This window comes from Saccostrea cucullata, unplaced genomic scaffold (assembly GCF_032062105.1).
Source record: "Saccostrea cucullata isolate Sc308-1 unplaced genomic scaffold, CSIRO_AGI_Scuc_v1 ctg335, whole genome shotgun sequence".
In the NCBI taxonomy this organism is placed as follows: Eukaryota; Metazoa; Mollusca; class Bivalvia; order Ostreida; family Ostreidae; genus Saccostrea; species Saccostrea cuccullata.
Genome location: NW_026923229.1, coordinates 40,122 through 59,392, shown reverse-complemented (window position 1 = coordinate 59,392; position 19,271 = coordinate 40,122). Strand labels below are relative to the sequence as shown.

The 19,271-nt window shown below is 34.1% G+C and overlaps 1 protein-coding gene across 1 annotated transcript; it reads left to right on the top strand.

Moving 5' to 3' along the window:
* The first annotated feature begins 723 nt into the window (after positions 1-723).
* Positions 724-13,019, top strand: LOC134263485 (uncharacterized). Its single transcript, XM_062745835.1, has 4 exons — positions 724-825; positions 2,049-2,219; positions 11,289-11,413; positions 12,823-13,019. Exons 1-4 carry the CDS (start codon positions 765-767, stop codon positions 12,988-12,990), a joined length of 525 nt encoding a protein of 174 aa, XP_062601819.1. The 5' UTR covers positions 724-764; the 3' UTR covers positions 12,991-13,019.
* Positions 13,020-19,271: the final 6,252 nt, after the last annotated feature.

Genomic DNA, 19,271 nt, shown 5'->3' with positions numbered 1-19,271 from the left:
GAAATCAATAATCTTTTATTGTGCAGGCAATTATATGCACATGTTTATATAATGTCATATCAGGAAACATAAATATTGTGTTACAAAGTGCATTAAGAAAAAATACTTTTTAAAAGTGTTTAACAAGGAAGATTTTATCATGAAACATACAATTGATTGGTAATAATCGGCACTGGCTAACTGGATATCATTGTTTAAGATTCGCTGAAAAGGTAAGTTGTTTTTCCCCAAGAGAGCAATTTTAACGTAATGTTATGTTATCTTTAACTTGAACAGATTTTTCAGAAAGTTTGAGATTGAGAACGATGTTAATTACATGTACATGTATTACCAGAGTTCTACCTGTAAAGGTGTGCCTATAATGTACAAAATTTCGGGACAACAAAAGCATTTATAGATACGATATGGAGTTAATATTTTGTTTTAGTAAGAGAAAGTGCTTAAAAAGTGTTTGAAGCGTTTGCACTTAAGTTGAGAAGTAAGGAGTTACTCCTTATATCTAGCGAATCCCACTGCGAGGTATGGAGAGTTGTTTCTTTTTTCGGTTGAGGCCTTCCAATCGATGTTCCTTGTCGTTGTAGGTTGATCCTTAGTACTAAACGATCCTGAGTGCTGAGTGCAGGTTTAAATTCTCAGCTCTCCACAGACAATGTTTTACCATAACAATTAAGAGTTGATAGCTAAATTTTTTGGTTAAAAAATAATCAATTTACAACATTTTTACAGGGTATATATTGTTTTCCTTACCAAGCAGCTACACGGATATGAAATTAACAAACCCTCTTCTTGTCTGCCACGTGTATGTTCTTCTTTTGGCCAGAAGAGGTATTTTACTTTAGCACACACTTTTTAACAAACCAAAAGTAAAATATATATCTTCTTTAATTTTATAATATACAGTTTCATACCTATTGATTGACATCGAATGAAATTCTGAATCTGAATGCATCTGAATTAAGTGTATATTATTTCGATAACAGAAAGAATTATTATCAGGATCATTATAATCTAACTCAAAGTTAAGTGTGCTTAACTTTGATTTAGTCATGCATTCACTCTATGAAATTCTACTTAAATTTCAATATTATAAAATATTTTCAAAAGATTTCAATAACTCCAAAAATAATGATGAAATGTTTAAAAAAGAAAAATGAAATTCAGTAATTTGCAAACTGAAGAAAGGGAGAAGAAATATGAATACATGATAACCGATTTTGGTCTATATGTTTTCTGTTATAAACATTTATAATGGTAATGTATGTAGTAATGATAATCATCAATGATGGCAGTATGCCCAAATCGGACCAAATATATAATAGGTCGAGTTCTCAATTAGCAAAAGTGAAAACACATTTTGAATTTATAATATTACAGACACAAACTATTTCGAGCAAAGTCATACATTACTAAGCAATAAATTTAACTTAAATCTCATACATATTTTCAATGATTATTGAAATGAAATTTAGATTTGCAGATGTTAATAAAAATAGATGTGAAAATTACTTTTGATTGTAACTGTGTAAAAACAAAGAGATGTATAACACTGATGTACATATCACCACGTCACAATTTTCTAAAAACAAAAATAAATAGATAAATACATAAAATAAAATGTTTGATTCTATTCAGTAAACTGCTTTGAAACCGAAATCTACTATTGCAAGATTTAAAACAGTACAATAATTCAAAAGAACGATATTGTTTTAGAATATTTTTTTTAATTTAAATTTTATTTTGTTGAATTGTAAGCTCACCTGAGCCGAAGATTTGAGTGAGCTTTTCTGATGGAAATGTCGTCGTTGTCGATGTTTTGACAAAGATTTCAGAAATTAATGTAATATTTTTTTTGATCGGTGCATCAAACAAAAATTTGAACGGAAAAGTTAATCAATATGCTCAATGCATTGATGAAAAAGTTTTTATCCAAATTTTAACCCCAAAGTTACAAAATCAATCGAACTTTCTTTGCATTGATCACCAATGTCCTTTAAAACTTAATATATTGTATAGATCATATAAACAATATAATTTTAATTCTTATACAGAAATATTATCATTCGAGCAAGAATCGTTGGATTGGTTTGGCGCACAAAAGAAATGTAAAGCACAAAATAGTAGTTTACGAACCGAATCTTTTAAACAAATCAATGCCAAAGGAACGTTTAACTTTTGGAGAGGCCTATATACACGAAACTCAGCTTGGATCAAAATTGTTGGTGAGTATATTTAAGACTAAACCTAGAGATTACAAATGAAAAATAAATAAGGTTACTTTAATATTATAACACCAATAGAACTACATGTATATGTACTAGCCCCATAAAATTCAGACCGCTTTAGGTACATCAATATGAATCTTAAAATGTTTAGTAAGCATTCTTTTTTATATTTTATAGAATAACCACAAAGAGTTTTACTTTTTAAATAAATATTGTTTAGTAAGCATTGATATGTCCATGCAGCACGACTTCAAATATTGATATGTTTTTTCAACCTAAGTTATCTGAGGAAAAATCCTCATGTTTGATATACTTTTGAAAGCACAGAGTACATAGTCCCCGAACTTTTTGTTAAATCTCTTAACACTGCAAGAACAAAGCTGCAATAAAAAAGTTTTATATTACACAGACAATACAAAATTTAATGATTTGGTGTTTGAGGGTCATTCATTCCATTTTCATCTTCTCATGAACAAAAATTTTTAGCTCGACTCTATAATATACTGAACAAATAAAGAAAGGTATAGTAGAAATACTTTATTTTCAATTGATTAAAATTTATAGAATCTAAAACATTATTGGGTTATAATAACAAGATACAACTGTCAGACAATGTTCTTTTTAATAAGGTCATTTTAATACACACATTTGCCTAGAACAGTTCTCCGATCTACCCTGGGGGTTTAATTGCATTTCACAAGTCAGTACCGTGTGTGACCACCGCCTGCATTCAGTACTGCGACACATCTGCGACGCATAGAGGATACATATCGTCGGATTACGTGTCCCGGGATATTATTCCACTCCTCTTCCAGTGCTGTGGCCAGTTGCAAGAGACTCTGTGGCTGGGGTCTGCGTATCTATCCTTACTCACCTACCCAACTCATCCAAAACATGTTCAATTTGCGAGAGATCCGGAGATTTTGAGGACCAGTCAAGAACATTCACGTTGTTTTGAGTCAGGAAATCTCTGGTTGTTCGAGCTGTTGCGTTGTCCTGCTGGAATGTTAAACCAGGACCAGTGCGAAGGTACGGCAGTACAACTGGAGAAAGAATTTCATCTCTGTATGTTTGAGCTGTCAGCGTACCGTTCACTACAACAAGTCTTGTGCGGTTTCCTCCACAAATTCCTCCCCAAACCATCACACTACCACCCCCGAATCTGTCTACTTCCGTCACACAGCAACCACCAAAACGCTCTCCACGTCTCCTCCAGACACGGGTTCTTCCATCGGCAAATTTCAAACTAAAACGAGACTCATCACTGAAGAGTATTTTTGGACCAGTCTTGCAATCTAAAGCGTCGCGAGGTCTTGTGCTTATCTGTTAGTCCTGTCCCTCTGTACGGTCTACGGGCTCTCAAACTGCAATGCTTCAGTCGGTTTCGCACTGTCTAAGGGCTAATCCTCCTCTCTAAAGCATTGTGCGCAGAATCTACCGCAGTTAAAAATCTGTTTCGAAGATGGAGCAAACGGATTTGACGGTCCTCCCTAAGGGTGGAAACTCTAGGTCTTCCACTGCGGGACCGGTCATTAGTTGATCGGTGGTCTGGAAACGTCTCCAGAGTAGGCTTATTGTCTTCTGAGTTGTTCCGACTGTCGCCGCAATAGCGTTTTGGGACATGCCTGCTTGGAGCATCCCTATGGAACGCTCACGTTTATCTTTGGACAATTGGGGCATTTTAAAAAACGCAGAAACTTGATCAAATTTTAGATTTTCTTTGAGGACTAAAGACAAGGATTTTCTACGCCAAGAATTGTATGGATACACGTGGTCTGATCTTCTAGAGCACGGGCGTTTACTTAGAGTTAAAATGTGTTCCGCTTGAATGATCAGGGTTTTTTCATCACAATTGACTGTTGCTTAGGTCTCATATATAGGAAGTTTTGTTGTAAAAGTCTAAGTAAAACATCTAAACGAATTATTTTTTTAGATATATACCTTTCTTTTTTTGTTCAGTATATAATCAAGACTGGTCTCCAGTAGTACAATCAAGTAAACACCGTTCACGGTAGTTCTGTCGGTAGAGCGCTCGCTCCGTGTTCGGGAGGTCGTGAATTCGACTCTCGGCCGCGACTGAATTAGGTCGATATAAAATGGGAAGCAACTAATCCTTCGCCATGCGCTCAGCACTTCGAAATTAAAGTTGCAGGTCCTTCGGATGAGACCTTTTTAAACCGAGGCCCCGTGTAAGCGGCAGACGTTGGCACGATAAAGATCCTTTACTGCTCAATGGCCCTGAGTGCCGAGTAAAGGTCAAAATTTGATCGGTACCTTCATCGGTATACGGTTACGTCTCCATATAAGTGAAATATTCTCGAGAGGGACGTTAAACAATATACAATCAAACAATCAATCAATGATTTTTTTAAGTTGGCCAGAGGCCAACATACAAAGACAACACTCCGGGCAGGCCTCATAAGTGTAAATCAATATATGCTTCGGGCTGATCCCGGCAGGCATTTATATGAACAAGTGACTATGCCCGGGACTGAACCCAGCAGCAAGATAACAAGTGTAGTATCTACCTTACCACATAAAATAAATAAAAAAAAATACAAAAAACAAACATCTACACTGTAAAGTTTATTCAGTAAATATCAACCTATGTTGTACAACTAACCCGATCAAAATTAATACATGATAGAATTACAACACATATCGTTTCATCCCCTTTTTCAAGATTTTTTCTTTAAAATTATGAATGTAATGAAATGTAAAAACCAAGCCTTTTTTAAAATGTAAGAAATTTTACATTAACATTATCAAAATCCCATAATAGTCTATAGTGTCCAAAATTTGAACGAATGAGTGTCAAGATTATTACTGGGCTTGCAATAACACAAAAACATACAAACAAAACGAACTGTCATGCAACTACAAGCAATATGGGAAAAATGACAAGATCTCTTTGGAAACCTGAGGTAGACAAGGTATTATTATGATCTGAGCACTATCTACTCTACTACACAAAACACTCAACATAACACACAAAACCCTGACACTTCTGTGGAGTTTTGATTTCGTGTCCACTCCTTGTATGACGTTTGCCCTATACTTCAGATGTTGCACTTGGTAAAGGACATGTTTTGGCTGATGTGACACTCTTGTCAACAACCGGTGTGTTCTGTGCTTGTAATGTACTCTGAACTGGGGTGTCCACTCTATCCATGTCTTTGTTACATGTAGCAGACGCACTAGTCTCCAAAAAGTATTTATTTACATAAGGGAACAAACTGGTGGTTCTTGGTATGTCTTCCTTAGCAAATGATTCCCTGCTAAGCCGTAGATGTTTTCATGTTCTCCTATATACACGCCCATCTTCTGTACAAACTTCATAGGAATATAATGGATATCCACTTGGTCTCTTACTTGTGCTTTTGTCCACCACTTCTCGCTCCCGAATGGACGAATTCTTACAGTGTCTGCCGCATGTAATTTCAGCATTTCTTTTGTGCCGTGAATATAGTTCTAGCTTCTTTTCCTTTCCTCTTGTACAGCTTCCTGGAGATCCCACTGGAATAATGAGATTTCTACTGCTTTGTGGATAGTGTGAGTCTAATCCTGGTTCTCCTGACAAACAGTCTTTCTGCAGCTGAAAATCAAATGGTCTCACTTCGTATATTTCTCCAGTCTAAAAGTGCTAAGAAAGGATCTTTTTTCTCAAGAACACATTTGCGCATCAGGGGCTTAGCAATCTTGACTGTGTTTTCTACTTTTCCATTTGACTGCGCGTAACGAGATGATGTTCTGTGCTCAAAGTCGTACTTTTCAGCAAAATCCTGAAATTCTCTACTGTTAAATGTCGGACCATTATCCGATATAATAACATCCGGAATGTCATGATGCGCTATCTGAGCTTTCATCTTTGTGATGACTTCCTTGCCAGTCTTTCCATGTAGTCTGTCTATTTCGAAAAATCTGAGAAATAGTCTACACATATAAGGTAGTCACTTCCGTCAAACTCAAATAAGTCACAATGCAACCAGCTCTTTCCCAGGCTTTCTTTGGGATATCGTGTGAAATCGTGGCTTCTTTAGGCTGGTCAGGCTGACATGAACTACAAATCTCACAGCGCTGTATAAAATTCTCAATGTCACTGTTCATATTAGGCCAATAAACTGTCTCTCGTGCCCTTTTCAGGCATCCTTGTACTCCAATATCCGTTTCATGAACCCTCTCAATAATGTCTCTGCGAACTCTATCAGAAATTACGACTCTCTCCCCTTTAACCCCTTTAAATACTAAGCTGTTCTGGATGACAACTTCATCTCTGAATGGAAAGTACCACTGTAATTTATCTGAAAGTTCCTCCTTGCAATCTGACCATCCAGACTTGATGACATGTTTAAACAACTTCATTGTTTTATCCTGATCAGATGCTTCTTTTATATTTAGGATCTTTGTTTCAGATATTGATATGTAGCTTTTCTGATTAATGTTGAATATGCTTGCTTTCTCCATATCTTCTCCTGATGCTGATAGATAAGCTCCGCTTAGAGTATCTGATACATACATTTCCGCACCTTTCTTGTAAGATATCTCATAATAAAACTTCTGGAGTCTCAATAGCATTCTCTGAAGTCTTCTTGGTGCCATTACGAGACTCTTCCTAGAGATAATTTCAAGACGCTTATGATCTGACTCTATTTTGAAGTGACGACCATAGGTGTAGTTCTAAAAACGTTCAATTCCAAAAGCTACAGCCAGCAATTCTTTTTTCAATTTGCACATAATTGCACTCTGTTTGGGTCAATGCTCTCGAAGCATAAACAACCGGATGTCCGTCCTGCATCAAACATGTCCCTAATCTATTCTGCGATGCAGCATACTGCAGTATTATTGCCGATGCTATGCCAAAGGGCATCCACAACCAACGGTAATGTCCCCAGGGTGTTCCAAATGTGGTTAAGAAACTACTGGTTTTGTCGAGCAGGACATGCCAAAATCCGTTCTTAGCGTCATCCACTGAAAAGATCCTGGCCTTCGCTGAATCTGGTAGAATATCTTCTGTTGTTGGAGTGAGGTAATGATTCCTCTGAAGTGCTGCATTTATGGGTTTAGGATCAATACACAGTCTTATAGCCCCATTTAACTTCCTTGCTATAACCATAGATGATATCCAGTCAGTTGGAGTCGTTACTGGAGAGATAACTCCTAGTTTCTGTAGCCGATCAAGTTCTTTCTTTAGATCCGACTTGAGCGATAGTGGTTCTTTCCTGGTGGGAATCTTTGTTGGTTGCATGGTGGTGTCAATCCTAAGGTGTAACTCTCCTTCGAGCTTTCAAAATCCATCAAATAATGTTGGATACTGTTGTTTCAAATATTCTTTGCCAAGAGGTTCTGTGGTTTCACTATACTTTCCACCAATCTGTGCAAAAAAGTTCTGTTCATTCACATTGATTAGTTTCATCGATTGTATCCCCGATATTCATCACAAACTTAATGCTGTACTTTTTTTCTGTTTCTTGGATTACGAATAGTCAACCTTCTTTTCCCCTGTGGCTTCGTCTCACTCTTGTTGTACATCACTAAGTAAAGTCATATCAGTTTCTGTCAGGTTTTCATGGTCTTTACACAGCTTCTTATACATCGTCTATACTAGATCCACAATCCAACTGAAACTGTACGGTTTGGATATTGATAAGCATTTGAGCTGTAATCTTTATTTTCTTGTTGACGTTGTGTACTTCTTCGAATTCGACGGTGAGAACATATTTTCATACACTGGATGATGAATAGTCATTCAAATCATGTAATGATCGATTATTTGTTTGCATGTGGCCTTCTGCCATGTCGGAACCTTTTCTGCTGCTTAGTGCTCATTTGTTTACACGCACGGGCAAATTTATTCTTGCGTCCGCATGATGAACACTCTTTGCCATAAGCTTGACAATCTGCTTTATCCTTACGGTGTCGTAAACCACAGTACTCACAACTTACTTCTTGTTTGTCTCTTGGACTTTTTTCTGTTTATCCGACACTGTTTTAGATTTCTTTACGAACTGAACTTCTTCTATCGCCAGAAGCTGTGAACTTGACTTCTCACTAGCTCTACAAATGTCAACACAACGTAGTAAGTCTAAGCCTTTCTCTTGTAACAGTTTCATTCTTGTATGATTGTCTCTAATCTCAGGCACAATCCTATCTCGATTCATTTCTTCTTCTAGACAACAGAATCGACAGGTTTTCACAAGCGTGCGTAATGAAGCAACATAGCTGTCAAAAGTTTCATTTAACTCTCTTTCGTTGAACATGTATCGTTCGTATATCACATTCGTCTGACTTTTGCAGAAGTTTTCCAGTACTTATAGTACTTTGATGATATCTTTATGATCTTCATCGTTGTCAAACTTGAGGCCATCGTAAACAGATAATGCCTCTGCACCTAAGCATGTCAAAAAAGTTGCTAAACGCAATTCATTATTCTTATCTTTCAGTCCTGTTGCAATTTCATAGTTCTCCCATACCTATTTAAAATGGCGCTAATTTGTAACTAAGTTGCCTCGAATGTCCAATTTCGCTGAAAACGGAATATTTGTTGGGACATACACTCTCTGCGGGACCGCTGCAACACCTTCTACCTGATTTTCACCATCTCCGTTATTTATGCCGAAGAAGAGGGACAGCATTCACCAAAATATAGGGTGCACGTGTACTTCTGACACCATGTAACGTTTATACAGTAAACATTAACCCACATGTTTCTTGTACAACGAACCCGATCATAATTAATACATGACAGAATAACAGCACATATCGTTACACAAACAAACAAAGAATTGGGGTAGAAGTCTCCAGGAATAGACATAAATGTACGAAGTATTGAGTGGATATGGAAAGTCAACATGTTCAAAATTTCAAATTTATAATTGTTTCAAATAACATTACGTTTAAATTTGTAAAATGTCCATCATAATTTCATTATTAGTCATTTTTATCACTACATGTAAAAAATTATAATTCCCTTATATTATAATTACTGGCATGTATACATTTAATTGCGTCAATATTGCGTTGTTTGCAGACTTGCAAATTGTCAACTTGAACCAAGTGCATTTTACTATTAGCAAATTACAGCGGTTGTGGCAAATTTTAGCTTTTGCAAGTTGCAAGGTTGATATCAGTTTTCAATTCTTTTTCCGCGGTCTCCATCATTCAGTGGAAGAACGTGTTAAAATAAATGATAATTCGGCAGGTGATTCCCCAAATGCAATGTGTTTTTTTTAATGTTTAACACCCCACATGTATACATGTAAGTTACGCATACTTCGAAACTTACCTTAAGCATTACACTCAGGCACTTAAATGAAAGATGCAGTACATACATGGTGACACAATGAAGATGAATCAGGTTCGAAAGTAAATTGAAATTATAGTACAAATCGGGACCTGAAGGATGATTGAGGTACAATATGACACACATTTCCTTTGTGATCGGTCACAACCGCCTTAAAAATGTACATAAGTTCCTTGTCATTATCGATAAGTTATTTCTGTTTGGAAATAATATACGAAAAATTTGTATGAAAAACGTCAGCTATTATTCAACTTGATGATGGATTGTATATAAAGACAAATGCAAGGTCATTATATCAACAATAGAACTTGCAAAGAGATGACAAAACGGTTAATATATTTTTTACTAATTACTACTTGTTTGTAAAAGATTTAAATTGTCCTTGTTTCAAAAAATGTTCTTAAAAAGAGCATGCGTTTGTACATTAAATTATCCCCATTTTTGTGTTCAATGAGCTTTCATGATTTATCTAATGACAATAAATGTTTGGGTTTTGAATGCTTCATTTTCAATCCATTTTTCTAATTGGAATTATTTTAATTATGAAATTTATATGCACATTTTTAACGAGGCCCGATCTAGTTGAAAATTACGAAAACGGAATGATAAAAAATTTTAATTCTTTGAAATATATACTTGTATGTTTTATGCTTAGAAAAATTAGAATAAAATTGTGTTACCTTGCCTTTATTGTAGTGAAATGGGGGCACCGTCAAGATGTGGACGATTTTTCGTGTTTTTATACACAATTACATACTAAAACTTTTCAAAAGACAAAGAAATTTACAAATTAAAAAAAATACATGATGAAATTCTTTGTTTTTCACATATATCATGCAATTTTCATCATTCTTATAAAAAATGAAAAGAAAATTGGAGGTAGCCTTTATTGCAGTGAAAAGGAGACATGTCAAAACACAAAATTTGGATTTATTCTATCCAACTACGTATTTTATAGGTTGCAATGGGTTTACATAACACCAACACACGATTGCAATACTGTATTAGTTTCTAAAAAATAAATAATTCTTACATTATGAAATAATTTTCTCGCAATACTTTATTTTCTTCTAAACACGTGACGTTGTTTTACGTGGAAAAAAGGGGTAGAGGGAGGAAGAAGGGGGGGGGGGGTAAAGGTGACAAAATTGCGAGTTTTACTAATATCATGTAATATATAGAAAAATAAAATATTTTGGGAGTTCAATTTGAATGATTTATAGACTTATTTTATTTTTAAAAAACTGAAGATAATCCATGCATATTTAAGTCCGCAATAAAAAGAGTGTGTATAAACACTTCAACATGTTCAAAGAGAAAGACTAAATTCGTTTACTTTTAGTTGCAGTGTTTTTTTTAAACGCACAATTTGAAATAAAACAGGATAAAATTAATGAATCTGTACGAAAAAATTGATCCCTCAAAATTAACTAGGATCCAAAGTTGTTTATTAATTTAAATATTAAAAAATAATAGAAATGCCAGCTATCAATGCATAGTCTGTAAAGCTACCAGGTATGCGAGATCGGCGAAACATTTTAGCGCAATTTGACGTCATTTTAATTGTGACGTTATCGAGTTCAATTGTGACGGCAGTCAAGGGTATTGTGACGTGCATGAGTCGACGCTGCGTTAAAACGTATGCGCAGATCAAGTAGATCGGGCCTCGTTAAGTAATTACTATCAAATGATAGATTTGGAATTCAGATTTCAATTTTCAATACAACTCAGATATATCAACGTTTAAATATGGAAATGTTTTCTAGGGTGTTATGCTGACAATGTAACGGAGGCATATAGTCCATTTTACAAAATGCGAGGGCTTTCTACTTCGGTTGGATTTTGCCAAGAAATTTGCATGTCTTTCAATTTTACTATATTTGCAATAAAGGTAGGTTACATGTACTCCTTGTCTTAAGGAGGCTCATTACACCCACAGTTTATTCTATATTTCATTTTCACGACTTATGATATCAACTTTTTTGTGATTTTAGTCAGATTTAAAATTTTTAATTTCAAGTTTATTATTACTAGAATTGCAGACATTCAGTATCAAAGGATGGACATTTTCTTTAGACATGTCCACATATTGAAAAAACAGGTGTACTTCAAAAAACCGGATATTACTTTTATAAGAAAAAAAGTTTTCTTCTAACAATAATTAATGTCAATTTCTTCTTTATTCGTGTATAAATTATTAGGAAAGTGGGCTCTAAAGAGAGAGACAGAGAATGTATTTTAAAAGAAGAGCATACATGTATGAAAAATTGAATGAAGAATGTATAAACGCAATGAAAATTCCAAATTAAAAAATATTTGGTACAAAAAGTCCACTTTCAAGAGCTATCTTTCCTAATTACCCAATACTCAAAACACTAAGGAACGTTGCAACATTACATCTAAGATAAAGATGCAAGCTTTAAATTCCTCGATAAAGCAAGTACATAAACAACAAGAGTACAGCAAATAATGCAAGTAAATTATCTTTTTTTTTATTTCATCAAGGTTGTTGATTTTAACTCGAATTGCTTCCATACAAACACGATAGTGACAGACTTCACTGCTTCGCTATGACATTGCACATTACTTGTTTGGCGCAATTTTTGGCTGTTGCTTTCTTTTTGTTTCTGCTTTAAAACAATCCTGCTTGGTTTATGCATAATGAATCAATTACTTTGTTTTCAATGTTTCATTATTGCATGTTAAGTTTCATGCATGTAAACCCTCTGTTCACTTATAAAACTATTGCTTGAACCTTATAGAATTTCCGTAACAAATGCATTTTATAAGAAAAAAAAATTCTAGCAAAATTGGACAAAAAAAACATTTCAAACTGTCAAATCTATAAAGGAATAATAGGCACTAATATCATTACGAGTTAGTGTCTTTTATTCGTTTATAGATTTGACATACTGTAAGAAATTATCTCTCTTATAAGAGTATCAATGAACCTTAATCTGTTTCTTAAGCGTTTTAAAGATCTGGTTCATATGATAAAGGTACCTGAACAATACGTCCCACGAGAAAAAAAATGGACAAAACAATGGATGTTTAAGTTTTGTGTTGTACGCCATCAAAAAGTGGTGTAAAGAGCCTCCTTCAACAAAATTTTTAAAGGTAGAATTACAACTAAAAAAGAAATATACTGTAATTAGAAGTGACAGATTTAAAAGTAGTAAAAAGATATGATATATATACTTCCTAAAATTATTATTATTTTTATTTCTTTTGTTTTGTTTCATTTCTTTCTTTTCATAATATGCGTTTTGGTTATGCCATTAACTTAAAAATGTATTTTAGGGTAACCTGTGTAGATGCTTAGAAAAACTCCCGACAGAAAGTGCACTTTTTCCTTTATTCTGTAACGCATCTTGTTCGCAACCTGGTACTCGTAATTACAAGCCATATTTTAACGAATGTGGAGGCATTGGAACTTATTCTGTATATATATCTGGTATGTATAAATAAAATTCATTTAAAAATTGTTACAATATAACATTGAAATATTTATGAAGGAATATGTCTTCTCTTACATACATATATGAGTTCAGATCAGTGATTTGATTGTTTATCTTTTAAAGCAAAAACGTATTGTCACCGTTATATATAAACAACGGATGATTTTTTAAAATATTTTATAGAAACAAGAAATGTCAGAAAACCAGGTATCTTTTGTGTCGCTATACAGTGTTCAGAAGCTTCAAACAATTCATTTTATTTTGAGGAATCTTGCTCTCAATCACACCCTCCAATATGTCAAAAGGCAGATGGTATTTATTTAACCACAATTTTACTGTATTTCAAAACTATTCCCACTGAAATGTGGATAAAATATTGCTGAGTTGGATTTAAATAGTAATTATCTAATCTAAACTATTTCTAAAATTATCTTTTGTTGTGTATTTCATCGAAAGGGACAAGCAATTCCGGCACCTGGTCAGAGACAATGGAGATTTGTAAGTCAATGCCTCAGTCATCCTATCTCCTAGGGGAAGTATTTTTGTATGACGTCAACATGTCCTGCAATTTAACAGGCGAAAAACTATTTAACAAATCTTGGATTGGCGTGGCAAATGAAGTATACTTTGGAAATGATCGAGGCAAGTAAAAAAATGAAATGAACAAGTTTAAGCTGCCACGAACTAAGTTTGCATCAACTTAAATCACCAAACATGCAAGGTTCGGTAATCGGTGAAAGCTCACATATACTTGAACTACGTCACCTCATTAAGGACATACGTAACGCTCCTACATTTAACCTTCTGATTACTTTTCAAGATTTTTTTTATTAAGGGTTATAGTGCCTTCCGATATTCGTCGACCAAAATAAAGCATGCATTACCAAGGGTATTAAACGATACCAAGTGATACAAATTCTGTAGTAATTCAGAGAAAAATCCACAAAAATCACTTAACATATATTCTAATTGTTGTTTTGTTTATCCAAACTTGTTTAAGAATAAGTGTAGGGTAGACTTTACTTTACCGGTCCCCAGATCCGCAAGATCCTTACACTCAGTGGAACATGACGTACTGTAACATTTACGTCACTCAACTAATAAGTGTAACATTTGCACACTATACGACTAATAAGGGTTAGTCTTGCATCCACCTGAGAGATTAGGGTTAGTCCTTGCACTAATATTCGACTGATTTGGGTTAGTCTCGCATCCATCCGAGTGATTAAGGTTGGTCCTCGCACATTATTCGAATGATTAGGGATAGTCTAGCATCTGCCTGGGAGATTTTGTCTAAACTTCTTAGTCCTTACTTACCATCCGCTTGATTAGTTTAGTGACTCGTTCTCTTAAATAAGTTAATAAATCAGTTGTTTTTGTTATTTTTCTAAGGTCATAATCCAGCTTCAACGATATTTCGTTTGCTTGTTTGGATTGAAAGATATGACACTAAGCATGCGTCGCACGTGCTTCGTTCAGAATTATTCTTTGTCGAATTTTTTTCAGTTCCTTTTAATATCGCAATTCTTCAACTCCAGAGAAAAAAATAAGAAAGTTCAAATTACCTTGTGTATGTCCTTATTCATTTATGGTGACTATTAAAGTGACTTAGACGAACGCTCAGTTATTGCAATAAAAACTGGGTTAAAAATTAATCAGGTCAGATAAATAAAATGTTTGAGATCTACCCACAACTCTTGCCAGGAAAACAATGAGGAGTACTTATCACAAAGCATTTGCGAACTGATACAAAAACACTCTATTTTATCGTTCACATTACGATGCGCGTTATCTCTCTTGTTAACACAAGCAAAGCATGTGCACTACAAAGAACTGGGTACGGTATGTATAACGAGGCGGCCCTGTGTCTAAATTTGATTGAAGTTTTTTACAAACATGCCCACAATGTGTCCTTTCAAAATCATTTCATTTTTTGGAATAATCTCATACCGTTTTTTCGCCAGAGGTTTGGGAAAATGGTGCATTTTTTTCAGTAATTACAACTTTTGACGTATCGACGTCATCACGACGTTACTGATCTTAACGTTACGTTAAATAAAATCTGTAATTTCTTTTAACCGAAAAATATTTACTAAACCTGCTAATATTCCAGAAAACCCAATTTGAACTTCCTTTCAATTCATCGTATATCGATGATAGTTTGAAATAGTTTAATAAATTTCAGAAATATAAAAAAATTTAAAAAAACGATTGTACCAGACAAGCTACGAAACTTGATTCATCCAAATGAAATGAGGTGAGTACTTTAAAGTATTGTTCAATGAAAAAGCTATTAACAGAACTTTCTTTTCCGATGCGAACAAATGGCGGCGCTATCAATGTCGGTTTTTTAAAAGTATTGATTACTCAGTCCCTATTTCGGGGTTATATGATATGCCTTTTTTAAATTTTCTTTGATTTTCGATTTTTTACCCCCGCTTGAAAAGTGGGAGGATATATAGTGATCGGGGTGTCCTTTCGTCTATTGGGCTTTGGGGTACCTCTCTTTTATGTTTTGCCGTTAAAAACCCAAAATATGGGTCGGATCAAAAAGTGAAATAAAAGGTACACAATTGCAATATGTTATGAAGATTCAGTGAAAGTTTCATTGAAGTTCACTCAGTGGTATAAAAAGAGTTGCGGATAAGAGATGAGTACCCCAGAGCGTAACAGACAGACGGACTTAAAGCTGGACGGACGTATAGACATACAGATGACTATACTCGTATACCCTCCTGATTTTCAATCGAGGGTATAAAGACTAAAAAACACACGAATTTTCGGGAATGGATCACAGAATTTAATAGTACAATTTAGTAGTACTGTCATACTGGTATAATTTTCTAAAACTTGTAGAAATAAATATACAACATTAAAATATCATGTAACTTTAGAGTATGATGTAGATGGTTTATCAACGTAATTTAAGCTATGGAAGTCTGTGCGTTTTGTTTTCAAAGCATTGATGTTGGCTGTAAACGATCGATCAACGATCAGAGTCGAGTGGAGATCAACAGAAAATAGGAAAGGACTATCTCTACTTTGAAATCAAATTCTTTATATAAACTTGTTCAGTTGTAGGTATTATAATACATGCTGATAATTAGTGACCCCCCCTCCCCCCCCCCCCACATACACACTTCTTCATATTTTTCCAATTTAAATGCAGAAAAAATGCAAATAATCGTCATGCAGAATAACAAATCACTTGCATTTTAAAAAAAAATTTCAAAATTCATTTCACGTCCCTTTTCTTTATTAATCTTTCTATACGCTACATATTGAGACACTTTCGCAGTTCTGTTTCTAATCTATGAAAATTGATATTACTTGTGACTTGTGGGCATCGTCACTACGGCCTGCTTTTTTGGGAGTTGAACTATGTTCAGACTCCTCCCTAGGGCGTCACGCGGTTTCTAGCGCAGTAATTTTACAATGAATTATATAGCGGCCGTCGTGTTGTTTCTGTGTCGGACAATTTACTCCCCTGTGATATTCAATACAAACTCGTACCAGTCTATATAAACTCGAAGAAACTTCCGAAAAAAATAGTCCATCTCATTTTTCTGAATTAATCTAATTTTCATAAATGATTTGAAAGTAAATGAAAAAGAATTTTATTTTACTTAATTTGAATAGCATATTTTTGTCATCTCTCTTGAGTAATTTTTGATTTCCGTATGAAAAAAAGTCCCCGTTTTGCGTCATTTATCATTCGGCAATCCTCAGCTGACTCCACTACGCTCCATTACAAAAAATGCGAGGTCTTCCAAGGAGCAACAACTGGTTTAACTGGTTTGACAGTGACGCGATTGTCTAGATATAGAGATGTAAACAAAGATGTAAGGTCAATGGAACGCCAAGGTTTAACCCAACTTCTTTCAATTTGTTTCAGCAATAAAGAGACAGAACAACGTTTCTTTAAAAAAAATACTGCAGAAAATATCACTGTTAGACATTTATTTGCTCTAACAAGTAAAATGATCTGTTAGTCTGGAAAATTTTTGTCAGACCAGATACATGCAACTCATATTTTTTACGTTGGTAAAGGGAAAAATAATAGCATTAAAGTTTGTTGAAATTCGATTTCACAATTTCAAATAACATTACCTTTGCTTCCTTAATTTCATGAATTTATCAGCATTCGGTTGGTCACGTGTACAACACCAAATCTGAACTTGAAAAATGTATGTACTCAGTATCACCTTATAAAATGTATCATTTGATTTTATTAAGTAATTAAAACAGTTAAAATTAATGAATACATGCGGATGCACGGACACAATGGTATAATAATCCCAATGATCGATCTGTGAGAAAGATCGTTCCTCATGATAACAACTGTTTTTTTTTCTTGTAGTAGCTCGTTAAACTATGTCTGATTTTTAATTACATTTGAATCAAATCAAAATCACAAACTTTAAGTGTCACTCGCGTGGCGCAGTTGGGAAAATAGTTTGCTCTGAAGATTCAAAATAAGGTGTTAATTGATCCTTACGTCGCAGGTTCGAATCCTGTGGGATGCATTTGGAGATAAACTCTTTTGATGAGATTATATAAACCGAAATCCCATGTCGCAGTATGTGCTTGCACAAAACGATCTCTCAATGTTCAATGGTTTTGAGTGCCGTGATAGGTAAAAATTTGTAGATTTACATGTAGCTAGCTCCATCGACAAGTGGTAGTGTCTCAACATGATTGAAAAATTATCGAACGTAAAACAAACAAAATGTAAAGTATTCAGATACTTACTTTTATATAGAAATTACTTGAAATGAAATTTAAAATTATGGAATAACAAAACTTTACGATTAAGTAACATGTATAAAAATAGATAAATTTGATAAAATAGATAAGCACGGAGTTCTATAAAAATTAATTATTGTGTCTGAAAAGAATTATTCATACCCAAAAGAGAATAGCAAATACTTGTTTTAATCAGAGGAAGAAAAATGACAATCCATTGTCTGGTGATGGTAACACCGAATATAAAGAGTGTTTGTTTGTTTCTTGGGACCAAATATATTGTACACATTCTAAAGAGAGTAGGGGGCATTTTGATTCAAATGCTTCAGAAATATAAGGGTAGTGTTTGAGTTTAAGTAATAAAAGGTACTGAAAGAAGTTTGAAACCTACCCACAAAATAGTATTTTCGAGTTTGGAAAAACTATTTTTTGGTGGTGGGGGTTGTTTATTTGGTTTGGTCACATTGTTGAGGTAAGAATTAGAAAGAATAAATCCAGAACTAAACTTAACTGTTCTTGCGCAATAAATATACAATTTTTTCAATGGATGGCACTGTAGCTCTCCGGTCTGTCAACATCTTTTTTTCGGAGAGCTACAGTTCTGCGGCTAATTTAAGAGCAGTCCCATGATCTTGGCTATTCAAATGCAATAAAAATTATCTTTAATATTTCGTGTTGTATCTGAAAGCATGAAACTGTTCCTATACTTACTGTGAGATCTTTCAGATAACAATGTTCAACTCCCATGAGTACGTTCAGTACTTAGATTTTTTTTACAGAGTTTGGTTTGCCATTCCCGGGTTAGGATTTAAGGCGAGATTGTGTTTCTAACTAGATAAGTTTATTTGAAAGTTGTTTTAAAGACAGATGATACAAACAATTTTTTTCTTTGAAATAGATTAAATATCATGTCACAAGTTTAGAAAAGTGGATGGTTCTTAAAAATTTTTCTCTGAAGAACTAGGAAATGAAATAGACTTGGAAAATATTAGTAATATTTCAATGAAAAACCGAATATAGACAAAACACATTCAGTAAAGGTTTACAGGTGAAAATAAATTTCAGAATATGTTATCTTGGCACTAAAAGTGTAATTTAAACCTTAGAAAAATATAGCAAGCCAGCTGAATTTATAGAGGAAGATCAAAATGACAAAAAATTAGCAATATCACATAGGCTGATTTTTAAAATTTAGCTTTTCCTAATAAAATTCACCTGGCTTGGTATATTTTTCTAAGGTTTATATTACACTTTTAGCGCCAAGATAACATATTCTGAAATTTATTTTCACCTGTAAACCTTTACTAAATGTGATTTGTCTTTATTTGTTTTTTCATTGAAATATAACTAATATTTTCCAAGTCTTTTTCATATTCCAGTTCTTAGGAGAAAAAATTCAAAGAATCATCCACATTTCTAAACTTATGACATGATATTAAATCTTTTTCAAAGAAAAAATTTGTTTGTATCATCTGTCCTTAATGAAAAATTCTTTTAAAATATACGTAACAAATGACATGTATTACGTGACTATACAACTTTACT